The 13,972-nt window shown below is 38.3% G+C and overlaps 2 protein-coding genes across 2 annotated transcripts; both read left to right on the top strand.

Annotated features, from left to right (window-relative positions):
• Positions 1-781: 781 nt before the first annotated feature.
• On the top strand, positions 782-6,894 carry LOC125676593 (uncharacterized). Its single transcript, XM_056160332.1, has 6 exons — positions 782-1,136; positions 1,429-2,112; positions 2,420-2,797; positions 3,979-4,503; positions 5,176-5,263; positions 6,402-6,894. The coding sequence occupies exons 1-6, from the start codon at positions 1,073-1,075 to the stop codon at positions 6,826-6,828; spliced, it is 2,166 nt and encodes a 721-aa protein (XP_056016307.1). The 5' UTR covers positions 782-1,072; the 3' UTR covers positions 6,829-6,894.
• Positions 6,895-8,013: 1,119 nt separating this feature from the next.
• Positions 8,014-12,670, top strand: LOC125676594 (uncharacterized). Its single transcript, XM_056160331.1, has 6 exons — positions 8,014-8,260; positions 8,527-9,222; positions 9,916-10,290; positions 10,448-11,053; positions 11,587-11,674; positions 12,226-12,670. Exons 1-6 carry the CDS (start codon positions 8,197-8,199, stop codon positions 12,596-12,598), a joined length of 2,202 nt encoding a protein of 733 aa, XP_056016306.1. The 5' UTR covers positions 8,014-8,196; the 3' UTR covers positions 12,599-12,670.
• Positions 12,671-13,972: the final 1,302 nt, after the last annotated feature.

The following is a 13,972-nucleotide window of genomic DNA, read 5'->3' as shown; positions in this document are numbered from 1 at the left end:
ACAACTTAAGTTTAAAAAATGAATTAAATTTCAAAATGTAAATCTAAGGAATAAAAGACGTGCAACATAAGCAGGGGGGTTGGGGTGTTGGATATTAGGCTTTCATTCCTTAGAGGAGCAATAGCAAACTCCCCGTCGAGGCTTCGTTACGTCATCTACGTGAGCAAACGGACTCTGGCGGAAGTTTGGGAGCATTAGCTGTGAAAGTGGTGACAACCATTTCCCCCTCAAAATCTCTCAATGGCAAATAGGAAAGATATTGATAGAAACATTTATTTTGTACAAAAAAAGAGAAACCTAATGAAACTACGTTAGATAACCGCTTTTAGAGTAGAGAAATATATAAGGAAGAATTATTGGCTTACAAGACAATAATTATTTAATCACCAAAATTACATATTCATGTGCTTGCTTTAAGGTTAAAAAGTGTTTGAAATAATTGAATGCTGGTGTTATTTCTGAAATAGATAATATAGATCAATTTTCATTGAATTGAATTTTAGGTGACAACATGACAGCTAGACTATTTATCACAAATAAATATTTCTTGTCATTAATGTGCAAGTTCTGGTAACACCACTACGGTATCGTAGGGCCTCGTATCTAATCAGCTGTGTCATAGACCAGACACTTGTCCATCATTTGAGGGTAATTAACTTTGCAAAAAATAGCCTGTTACGTCACCAGTCATTGGAGACCACCAGCAAAAACACATAAATTAAAAAAAAAAAAAAGTTCCGATGTCACACCACCCCAGGCGACAAAATTGACAAACATTGACGACTAAGTGCATCTGTTTTGATTACTGCACAATAACACTTTTGTAGAATCGGATACGTCTCATTGGTTTTGTCCATGAGCTGTCGCAAAATAAACGTTGGAAACGAGAAGAAGTGAAACTAGAAGGTTAAAGGTTGTGTCGTGTAGTCTTCACCGGTCCATCAATATGCATCAAACTTGAGATGAAGCGTTAAATTCGTGGATTAATAGTTGATTTTTTATAAAGTTTCATGTTGATCTACTACTACAAACTGCCAGCATGTGTTTAGTTACATGTAGATTTGCATGAAACATGCAGGTCGATGCTCGACTGGTCATTTTCCTGGGAAATATTGTATCTTTTTACTATGTTGCCGGTAAGACTGTTTTCCTTCATTTTCCTGAAAAAATATTGTATCTTATTACTATGTTACCGGTAAGATTTATTCTTATGACAAATTAAGTGTTTTCAACGGAAGACAACGGAAATTCGTGAAATGATATTGTTTTAAAAAGGACATACGCAATGTTTCTCAATAATTTCACGTCACGTATGACCTCAAGAAAAACAGTACTCACTGGGATGTTGATATTTTATCTAAAGTTTCATCTTTTTATTACTGTTGAGATCAAACCATGATTGAGCATCTGTTTTTATGTTTTACGAAGCTGTGACGAAATACGCATGCGTGAGTTACAGTGGCGGCATTGGTGGCAGGGTAGGTGGGTATGGCAGTGTTATGGGTATGGATTGGGAGTTTGATGGAATCAACAGTAACTCGGCCTCATCTGAAGAACTAGGGATGGGGTTCGCTGGATACGGAGCAATCCAGCATGGAATTGCACCACTGATGGGTGCACGGATGGGCGCACGGATGGGCGCACCTGCTCCAATGATGTCACCTGGAACATCCCCTCTCGCAGCGCCAGGAGTCGGAGGACTGTCTGCACAGATTGCGGGGAGAACGGCTTCTGGTCTACCGAACAGCGCGGCCAGCCTGGGGGGTGCTTCCCATATTACTGGACAGGGCTCGAGCGTGGGTGGGATACCGGGTCAATTGCCATTTCAGGGACTGCCTCCTGGAAATCCTGGAGTGGTTCTGTCAGGGAGCCTTTCTTGCGCGGATCGTCCACAGACCACCATTTTGATTACAAAACTAGTGTATGGTAATGGCGGTATTTGCACATGTTCCGCCCCTGATCAGGATTGTGACGTAGTGGACTATCAGGATCAGGAAATCACACCGTTCTGTGACGGACGAGTCACGTGTGTCATTAGAACCACGGGGAAACTGTTGCCTCCTTGTCAGGCAACTAGCAATTTTGTTCACGTGGAATATGAATGTATTTATCGTAAGTATGAGCATAATTCTTATACAGTAAACCACGGTTCTTGTGAATTGGTAGGGCCAGCAAAACAGTTCGTTATAATCAAACTTCGTTATATCAAATATATGTTTGTTATTTTCCTTTCATAGTGGAATGACTATCAGCTCGCAATAAGCATGGACTCATTATTAGCATTTTTTACTATATTATACAGTCAGTATTTCTCTAGTAAACAAGTTTAAGTCTTAAAGGCAAAGGTTTTGCTTAACGCATATTTGTCTGCAAATTGCAACACATTTACTGATTTACGTTTTCATTTAATTACGTATAGCTTGGTCTTCTTTTAACATATGCAATGACATCAAAACTGTTGTTCGAGAACCGGAAGTTTACGTCATGTCTCCCAGCTTCTTCCGGACAGCATCTCCGCCATCTAAAACATGCGAGTGCATCTTAAAAGGCCGCTATGATAACCGCATCATGGCTCAATACGTCCATACAGACATACATGAGGCGGCAAACCATTCCTGTCCAAAGAGTTTTGTCTTGTTTGAAAGCAAGCTGAGCCCTAATCAGACTGACTTAGAGAAAAAGACCGAGGTGTGCGGGAGACGCTCTCTCAATAACTACCTGTACAGGGGCGATCTCAGAATCACCTTCAGGGGCGATGATTCCGGAAAAAGAAGCGGATTTGTTTCGAAATTACTTGGTGGGTACATACTGACTAGACTGATTTTATTACTGTATAAACTATTAGTTTGAGTACCTGTAGTCCTATGTAGTGATGGTGTGACCCTATGTCTAAACGAGTAAGGCAAAGTAGAAAAAGAATTTCAAAGATCAATTTTGTTTCTACATTCAAAATCTACATTAAGGTTAAATAATTCGAAGCCTGTCTTGGGGCATAATTTGATACATACATAAAAATACTTGTTTGGAAAACTAGACTAACCATTTCATTCTGTTCAGCTGTATATTCTTGGATTTTTGGATTGTTAAAATCACAAAAAATGTATCAATTGACAATTGAATTATAATCAAAATCTAGTTTCCACATGAATTTATCCAGATCTAATTCTTTCTTTACGTAAATCGGACCCCCCCCCCTATATTTTAAACATTGGTTCATATCGCATTGGTTAATCCTACATCTTAACGAGCTTCTCTAGATGTTCCTTCGTTTGTAAGTTGTTTTGTGTCCCATTCGATGATTTTTCACTCGCGTAGTGAAGTGAAGTGCCACAAATTCTGCAGCAAAAGTTCTTTATCGTGCCATTAATTATCGTGATGTTTAATGTCACAGTGGCTTTTGCTTCTAATCTCGGCCGCTTCGCTAAGGAACAGACAACATATCAGATAAATGTCTCAGGCTTGGTGTGGCGACTGACCGAGATTCGAGCTCGGATCTCCTGTTTTCGAAGTCTCTAAACACTAGGCTACAGGACCGGTTGCTCTAGATGTATTCTCCCCATTTTTGTCAGAAATTTTCCCTGTAACTGTATGTACCTGAAATCCTGTAAAGCCTACCCGTGAACATAAGAGACAGTATTAACGCCTGCGTTTGAATCAAGTTTTTTAAACAAACAGTTTTCGAGGAGTGTTATCAGAATAGAAAAAATATATTCAGAGAAAAAAATATCCAAGATGTTTGTGAACTAAGAAATTTAGGTTGATAGCTTTAAAAATGTTGATAAGGTTCATTTACACTATTTGCTTAAGGTCTCATTAAAATATTTTCTTAACTTAGACCAGATTTTGAGTCATTTTATGTTCTTGAACGAAGCAGCTGTGAAATTATCAAGCTGGAACCCTCTTTTCCATGTTAATCGAAATGGTGGAAATTAAGAATTTTTTTACTTCGGTTTACATCGTCTTGATTTTTCTATACAGTTCCAATTGGTGGCATGGGCGTACAAGTAGAAATAGCCATGGAATGTGGACCCGTAAGACTGGCAGGGGAGCCAACTCCAGCCCCCAACAGTGTAAACAACTTAGGAGGATTGCCATTCCCGGGGGCGTTTGGTCCATATTCCCCATTAGGGACGTTGAATTCCCCATATCAACAGTCTCCGAGAATCCCCGCTCCTCCTGTCTTCGAAGGAGCCCAGACTATGCAGACTACCAATTGGGGAGCACAGTTTCCAAATATGAATCGGGGTCCCCAGAACTGGGTAGGTCCCAGGAATTGGGGTCCGCCCCAGTTTCAGATGCCGAATTTTTTTGTCGGTCCACAAACAGCCACTACCACTGGTGGGCCTCCCCCGGCTTGGGCCAGAAACGAAAAACCACCAACGTCTAGCAACAGTAGACCGCCGCTAATGACAGCGACCAGGAAGCTTCATCTGCAGCCGAAAAGGTCAAGGATACAGAGCAAGGACGTCGTCATAGAAACACACAACGGGGTGGATGCTTCAGGTATTGTTGCTTTCAATTGTCGTAAGTTTCACATGATAGTTTATAAGGTAATACTATATCAACGGATCTCAAGAACCAATCTCGTATTACGTTTACATGTATTTAATTAAACGTATTTGAGACATCTTTGAATAAGTCAAAATTACATGTAAAGTGACGATAAAATATGACAAAAATTACACGTGTAAGGAAAGATCCAGAATGTATAAATAACTGGCTAGGATAACTCTATCTTATAAATAACTGGCTAGGATAACTCTATCTTATAAATAACTGGCTACAATAACTCTATCTTATAAATAACTGGCTAGGATAACACTATCTTATAAATAACTGACTAGGATAACTCTAACTAATAAATAACTGACTAGGATAACTCTATCTTATAAATAACTGACTAGGATAACTCTATCTTATAAATAACTGGCTAGGATAACTCTATCTTATAAATAACTGGCTAGGATAACTCTATCTTATAAACAACTGGCTATGATAACTCTCATCATTGTTGTGAATTTGATATCTGTAGGACGAATGACCGGGTATATTTGTCTTATGAATTCACTAGCAGTGATAAATATATCTTGTAAATTCACTAGCTCTGATAAGTATATATTTTAAATTCACAAGCTATGATAACTCTCACAATTGTTGTGATTCTGATATCTGTAGGACGAATGGCCGGGTATATCATCGGCGGAATAGGAGCTGTGCTGACCGCTTTCTGTGCTCTGTTCATCTCTCTCTACTGTACAAGGAGGTAAATCAAATGTAGACTGGTTACAAAACATATACATGTACATGTATCTGAGGAAATAAATTCTATGTTTGAAAAGACATGAGAGTATGACCTACAATGCTCCGCGCAGTCCTGCTTCATGAGGTACATCAGCGCTACAGTAAAGCCGGTGTGAAGCTTTGTAGTGCATACGTACTATATTTATCAAGATTCATACGCGCATTGTTTACAACTGCAACACATCTCGAGGAAATGGCTCTCCTCACAATTTGTAAAGATATCAAGTACAAAAAACATTGGAAATGTAAATATTATCAAAATAAACTGACGACTGGTTACTTGATACCCATGGACATTGTATGGTGTTTCGTCAACTGAAGGCTAGCTATACATGTAGAGTTGAAGCGGAAGTGATCGACGTCAATTAGATGTTTTTGTGCATCTTTCTCACTAATCATCATTTAGATCTGACATGGTACACACAAGCATTCATCTGTCATAGATCCACGTACCTACTCGAGACGAGAAGAACATGTATCGTGTATCATACGTATTCAAAATAATTTCATCAGTGACGTCTAGCAGCGCGCTCTGGGTGTCTTTGGAAACCAAAATCACCCTAAACTGGTCGCTATGTGACGCTGGTTACGACATTAATAGTCTTTTTTAACCAGTGTCTAATTATGAGAATCAGGATTTTGAGATTTGAATCCCGTTCGGCTGTAACCAAACGTGACATTTTTATTTTTGTAATCTAGCGTCACACATTTTTGGACAGACATTAAATTTAGGAGAGATCAGTTATATCAATCAGTCACGTAAAACGTTTTCAATCATCACACATTCAACCGGAAGATTCTAGAATCGGGTTCTCAATGTACTACATAAACATTTAGATTCTTCATTAAACCCTCGCATGGGGTATGTCTCCACATATCGCTGAATTCTTGCGTGGTTTGTAGAAATAACTTCAGATGTACAAAAGTAGCATGAAATGAACATTTATACATGTTTAACTTGTTAGTTTCAGAGGAGGTACTCAAAGAAACCGATGTAGATTGTGTTTTCAAATGCATTGAAATGTATTTTTTAAACATGGCATGAAGCTTAGCTATGTTTTCGACAGCATAGTGTTAATTCTATATCTTTATTTATTTAGAAGACGGAGGGTTATAGAGAGAAAATCTTCAGAAAGGATAGAAGCTGGAATGGAGGACTCCATGTCTAGTATCGACGATACCCCTGTCTACACTCTATCGTCTGCAGAAGATCACGTGCACCCCTCGGAGCGTGTCATTACTAGCGGTCACGTGAATAAAGCGTTTGACGGACAAGACGCAGCTTCCGGTGATAGGGTCAGTGTTAGATCGGGATCTTTTGAGAATTTAAGTCTGGCTGATGACGACAATTACTTGTCGCTAGAGGAGATACAAGAAGGAAAAAGAAGGCGGCGAGAGGAGGAGGAGGAGGAGGAGGAGGCGCCTCCTACGTTGGAGTTGAGGGTCGACTCTAAGTATTGTCAAAGTCGAGAGATAGCGAGACAGGATCATCACGGGGAAGAATCTGTCTACGACAACAATATCTAACTCCAAGAAAATCCGCATATTACAACTTGTATACTATTTTTTGAATAAAATTATCTCACAGAACCACTCGACCAATTTCAACTTGTGCGAAGTACCCTTACGTGAAGGGGATTGAATGATCATCAACCGAAGGGCTATGGTTCTATTTAAGGGATATGATAGGGAAATAGCAAAAGTGGAATGTTTAAAATTCCTCTCAAGAATCATTCTATCAGATCAGCACAAACTTGTGTAAACGGTTTATTGGAATTCAAATTTCATTTCAAATCATATTCCTGAGACCTGACGATCTTACGATTGGTGTTTAAATTGTACATAAGGATATGTAGGAAATATCTCGCGAACATAAAGGTTACAATTTGGCTATACATGTAATTAACTATTCATATAACATAATGTAGTGTCGACTCATGCTTGATCATATCACGACCCTGGAGTCAGAATATGGTCCAGTGCAACTAGGGCTTAAACTGTGAGAATATGAGGAAAATGTCCATTGGGAGCGTTGTGATTATTCTAAAAACAGAGCAGTGTAATGATACATTATCTAGATTCAATGTTTGAGCGGTATTTTTGAAAGGAATCGATCTATAAATGTAATTCTAAAAGTATTTGCACTGTACTCAAAATCGCGCAAAAGGAAAAACACGTGGAATGAAATGCATTGGTACGAATGTCATTGTTATGTTACAAATTAAGTACAAATATATATGTACACATGTAAATATACATGCATGTATGTATGAACTCGAATTCGAACCCAATACAATTTATTCTGGCACATTTACGAATCCGAACCCGATATATTTCTCCCCGACACTTCTTCAGTGCTTTTTTTTTGAGAAGATAGTGAAGAAATGCTTCTAATCGTAATGTAGTAAAAACTATAGATATGGAGTATACAACATTACATCCATATGTCGGAAAACATCATGGTGAGTGACCCAATAAAATGATTTAAAATATAAACATTTAAACATATTTTTATTATAAAAAACTTATCACGCAAGACAAATATTTCCATAACTGACATGCAAGTAAAAAAAAATAAATTGTTAGCTCTGTTACGTAGATGTTAAATTTAAACAATAACAACTTTAGTGTACTAATTTTTAATTCTAACCGGAAGTATATAAGGAATTGTTACCCGGGAAATCATAATTTGACTTTCATTTTCACCTTCAGCTTGAAAATAAACTTAACAAAAGATCGGTAGTAGTGTTTCAATGAATAAAGCCTCAAACAAAATAGACGTGTTTCGATCCCCCCTCCATCAATATGCATCAACTCTGAGATCAAGCGGAACGTGCTTGGTACATATCACTGATTCGTTCGATTTTATTAGAATCTATCTCGGCCGTCGGCAACATGGGGTTCGACGTCCGATTGGTCATTTTCTTGGTGAATCTTATTTTGTGTGGTCATTTAATAGGTAAGGAGAAAATCTTGAGCGTAATTGCATGATTATTAATAAAGATCGTTAGGTACTGCTTCTTTTGGTATAATTTCTTCTTTTAGTATAATTTTTATCTATTTTTAAAGCATTTTTTAAATATCAGTATTTTATTGAGATATTTTCTTTTTATTACTGTACTCAGTAAGAGAAAACTTTGTTCTGCTTACTGAATTATCATAAGTTTAACATGATAAATTGTCAGTATGTGTAAATTTTTCAATACGTGTGGAAAATGCTTTCAGCGGCGGTGACGAAATTCACTTGTGTGAGTTACAATGGCGGACTTGGTAGGGGGATAAATTCCGGATATGGCGGCATCGGTATCAATGGCGACATTAACGGACTAAACAGTGCAGACATGTCTGGTTCGTCTGAGGAACTAGGGATGGGGTTAGGTGGATATGGAACTGTACAACACGGAATAGTCGCAGGCATCCCCAGGGTCTCGGGTATCCCGGGCGTACCGTCCTCAAACTTATCGCCAGGGACATCTCCACTGGCAGCAGTGCCGGGCGCGGGAGGACAGTCGGCACAAGACACGGCCGCAGCAACAGCATCCGGGCTACCCAATACCGCCGCCAGTCTAGGCGGGGCTTCCCACGTTAACGGCCAAAATACTGGCACCGCTAGTACGCTAGGACAAATGCCATTTTCAAAACTCGCACCGGGCCATCCCGGAATTTTCTTGTCCGGAAGTTTATCTTGCGTGGATCGCCCAGGGACCACCATTTTGATTACAAAACTAGTGTATGGTAATGGCGGTATTTACACATGTTCCGCCCCTGATCAGAATTGTGACGTAGTGGACTATAAGGATCAGGAAATCACACCGTTCTGTGATGGACAAATTAAATGCATGGTCAGAACCACAGGGAAACTCCTGCCAGGGTGTAAAGTCACCAGTAATTTCGTGCATGTAGAGTACGAATGCATAAATCGTAAGTTACAAAAACGTTTGCTATCAAAAGACAGAGTTCACGTGGGACATTAATTAGCCATCTAAATTTGACGAATTTCACTCTTTGGTATAGTTGAATATATATATAAAGTGCATCGTAATTAAATATTTATAATTATAAGTAAGACCTAATTATAGTCATAATAGTTTTACATCATGACGTCATAGATACGTCATTGTAGTCATTTTGTCAAATTTTCATTCAAAATACGCAAAAATGTAAAATATTTCTCATAATTTTATATGGAACAGAAACAGCGATGTACTATTTAAGAACGTATACATTGTTTTGTTACGTCAGCGGCATATGATTTGAAATGCACTAGTCATCTTTTAGATCGTGGATTGCCTTTATTCAAATTCTTTTAAATAGATAAAAACAGCCTTTTTTTCCACATAAAAACAAACATTTTACGATTTCACATGTCCCTTTTCCATAAATGAACTTCATTGAAAATGCTTTTTAAGTCTCTAGCGGACATTCATTTTAAACAGGGACAACTTAAGCTTCTGTCTTAAGTAAACTTAGTTCTTTGTGTTCCTATAGTAATAGGCATGCATGATCACGAGGCATAACATGATTAATTGAAACAGCTTTAAAATTGAAATTGTAGTTTTTAAAATCAACAATTACGATAATGCAATAATTGAGCATGTCTCTTATTGCTTGCAGCGTGGTCCTCCTTTAACATATGCAATGACGTCAAAACGGTCGTTCGAGAACCGGAAGTTTACATCATGTCACCCAGCTTTTTCCAAGCAGAATCGCCTCCATCCAAAACATGCGAGTGCATTTTGAAAGGCCGCTATGATAACCGAATCATGGCTCAATATGTCCATACGGACATTCAAGCAGGCATTAATAACACGTGTCCCGACAGCTTCGTCCTGTTTGAGAGCAAATTGAGCCCCAATGAAACGAACTTGGAGAAAAAGACAGAGGTGTGCGGGAGACGGTCCCTCAACAACTACCTGTACAAGGGTGATATCAGAATCACTTTTAAAGATGCAGATTCAGGAAGAAGTGGATTTGTATCCAAATTACTTGGTGAGCACTAATTACTAATAATGATTGTAGATTGCATATTATTGTACCCGGTATATTAGGTCACAAGCATACCGATTAAGTGGCTCATTACCCACATTTTCTAACAATGCAATGACTAAGATCTTTTACAAGTATGTTTGTGTGTGCGATTTTGTAGTTCCATCCGCTGGGATAGGTATTCCAAGCGAGATAGCAATGGAATGCGGAGCAGTCCGAATGCCCGGGGATCCTACTCCGTCACCAAACAATATGAACCAACATTTCAGAGGAATGCCACATCCGTTTGGCCCACATTCTCCATTAGGGGGACTAAATTCCCAATTTCAACAGTCCCCGAGAATTCCCGCCCCTCCTGTTTTTGAAGGAGCGCAGTCAATGCAGGGTAATAACTGGGGTATGCAACCCTCAGTTATGAATTCGGGGCCCATGAACTGGGGAAGACCAACAAACTGGGGGGCTCCCTCTTTTCCGCACCCGAGATTTTTGGCTGGCACACCGGGTATGCTATCTCCCTCTACAACTAGTGGTCCCCCGCCTGCGTGGTCCAGAAACCAGAATCCACCCTCCCAAAAGAGAAGACAGAACGCCCACCAGGTTCATTTTATGGGAAGAAACAGAAGGACAACTGCGGCCCCAAAAATTCCGAATCCATATGGAATAGCAATTAATAAAAATCATAACAGGGGGCACCACCCAAAGAGGTCTAGGTTACAGAGCAAGGACGTTGCCATAGAAACACAAAATAATCCTGCTGACGAGACAGGTAAATATGTTACAAACAGTCACCTTTTTAAAATTAATTGTATATAATTTCTTCACCAAACATTATATTTTTGTACTTTGGACATTTCACTCACAAACTGAACAAAAGTACGAAGCACTTTTATGTTAAGTTTGTGAATAGTTACGCCTCGATGAATTCTTCAAAAAGAATGTTTGGTTATTATAATTCCAATTTGTTCCCTGTATCAAAAATTTCAATAGTTTCCTCGCTGAGTTTCCGTTTATAACGTCATTTGTTTTCAGGTGCGTATGAATACATCGCGTTTTCAGATGCATTGATGTGTAAATTCTCACTCAACTTTACTTTTGTCCAATCAAAACAATTGTAATAAATAACATTGAAATTATATATATTGTAAATGATGACTTTAATAAAGAATGTAATATTCAGTTCTGAAAACAACGTTTAAATTTACGAGTAAAACTAAAATCAAAGTCTTGGGACACCATATGGAAGTAAAATACTATAGTAACTCGTACTTAAACCACAAATTTAACATCATTTTATTTCAGATAAGATGGTCAGCTACATAATCGTTGGAATTGGTGCGATAGTGACCGCTTTCTGCGCCCTCTTTATCTCTATCTACTGTACACGGAGGTAAAATACCTAAACTGACCGGCATCTGAGAAATATGTGACCTCTGACGACGGACATGACCCAGTGCTAATGATACTCTCGTATAAATGACACGAATAGACCACTGGTCAATATCATGGTTTTGTTTGTGTCACGGTGATAGCTACGTGTAGAGTTTGGTATATTTTACAGGTGTTCTATATTTTACCACCTGTTGTCCATTATCGAAAAATTTTCGCAAAAAGGCCACTTTAACCCTTATATATCTGATTTTATATTAATTTGACTTTCATGGAATAATTTCATGACAAGATCCACTTTTTATTCTCAGATGATAGTAAGATTAGTATATGGATCACGTGGAGAGCATTTTAGTATTAAAAGTTACAATATACTGCTACATATTAGTGGAAAAAACAAAGTTTCCATGGTATTCTTTTTCTACTAGTCATATATTATTATTTACAAACATTAAAAAAAAAAATTGAAAATTATACCGAAAAAAAAATATAATTAAAAAAAACTCTGAAGATTAATATGTTCAATTTATTTTTCTTTATCTTTTGGAATAGAAGACGGCAGAAAATTCTTGAGAGGAAAGCATCAAGGAAATCAGATTCAGAAATGGGAAATACCTCATCTCTTTCAAGAATCCACGGAGACCAATCAGAACGAGCTAATAACGGTCACGTGAATGAAGGCTTCCAAGACGAGGCTAGATGTCGTAGAAAAATAAGTGTTGGATCGGAGTCGTTTGAGAACATAAGCCTGGATGATGAAAATTATCAGACCCTGGAAGAAGTGGAGGACAGAAGGGAGTGCCAAACGGAAGACGGAAACATCTCGTCGTCAGAGCCTAGGATCGACGCCGGTCACTGTGAGGGTCAGGAAGTAGAGGATGGTGCTAATTACCGCAAAACGACCGCGTATGACAACAACGTATAGAGATCAGACACTATTTCACTTCAATGTTTATGTTTCAATATCGTAAAGAATAAAATGAATATTTCAAATTATTATTCTATTGTCTGACATTTTCTGCCTTTGATATATTAATGCAGAACGCATTTGTTAAGAATTGAATAGGACAGAAAACTAGGACGCCATACAAAATATTCAAGACAGGGTTAGAGTGTTGAAGCGTGTTTTATGGTATGATAATACTTTGGCGGCTGAAGATGATATACTTGTCGAATAAAACTCCGTGAAGTCTTCTTGCTACAGATAGTAGGTACAATATTCTTGACAGATATCACACACTGACAATCCGTGCGTCGAATACTAGTATATTAGACCATAACTCAATGAAAGTAAATAAAAGCTAAATGCTATCATACATGTTAGACAAAGATATCCGCGCGCAAGTATCTGCCTATAAATATACTCTAAGCCATATATATTCTTACTGTGTTGAGGTTTCTGTAGGACAAGTACTCCGGGGTCATTAAAAACCCTATTTTATAATTGTTGAAATATATCTTAACAATGTGAGGTCCTGACTCGTAAGCTATATATATTCCTGCTGCATATATCAAGATGCATTGAGTATTCTGATGTACAAGTAACCCGGGGTCATCTCAACCCTCATCATATTTCGATTATTTGAATATCTTTAAAATATTTGAGATCCTAACCCTTAAAACAAATAAATTCTTGTTTCACATGACAAAAATGCACTGAGCACCAAGTTTGTGTTCGCCGTTTTTCCACACCATGTGACCTCAAGATGAAAGATAAATTCCGGAAATTCAGTGTACATATAATGGACACCAACCAACAAATTATCTCCCATAAATGCTTTGGCTACTGCATGCATAACACAGACGATGAAAAACGTCCTTTTCCAACCCCCATTTGGTTCCTAGGGTAAAAATGAAAATTCTGAAAGCTTATTGCACATCTACAGGACACAACCAATCATCTTCCGAAAGAGGGGTTGGCTACTACGTAAAATGTAAGAGGAGTTCAGGTTATTAAGAACCAGGTTTTTGTAGGAAAATGTCGTTTTCGATCTCCCATTTTGGGCCTCAAACGTGAAAAATCAAAATTTCAAAACCTTTTTGCACATCTACAGTAGTATGGGGATTTGATATTCCGAGTCTTTTCACTCATGGTCAGTCACAGTTCATTCACAATAAGGGCACGTGTAGTGTTATGTGATGTTCGAAACATTCTCATATCAAAACGTCATCAGCTTTATGGATATTGCATGTTCAGCATCCGCTTTAAAGGACTCGTGACTTTCAGTTTCTAATGCTAGTCACGTGACGAATATTAGACGTCTTAGGTATGACGCGGTCCCGGAATGGGGACTCAAAT

The sequence above is a fragment of the Ostrea edulis genome, chromosome 3 (genome assembly GCF_947568905.1).
Source record: "Ostrea edulis chromosome 3, xbOstEdul1.1, whole genome shotgun sequence".
Classification (NCBI taxonomy): domain Eukaryota; kingdom Metazoa; phylum Mollusca; class Bivalvia; order Ostreida; family Ostreidae; genus Ostrea; species Ostrea edulis.
The sequence above is the reverse complement of the archived record's forward strand: the minus strand, read 5'-3'. Positions and strand labels throughout refer to the sequence as shown.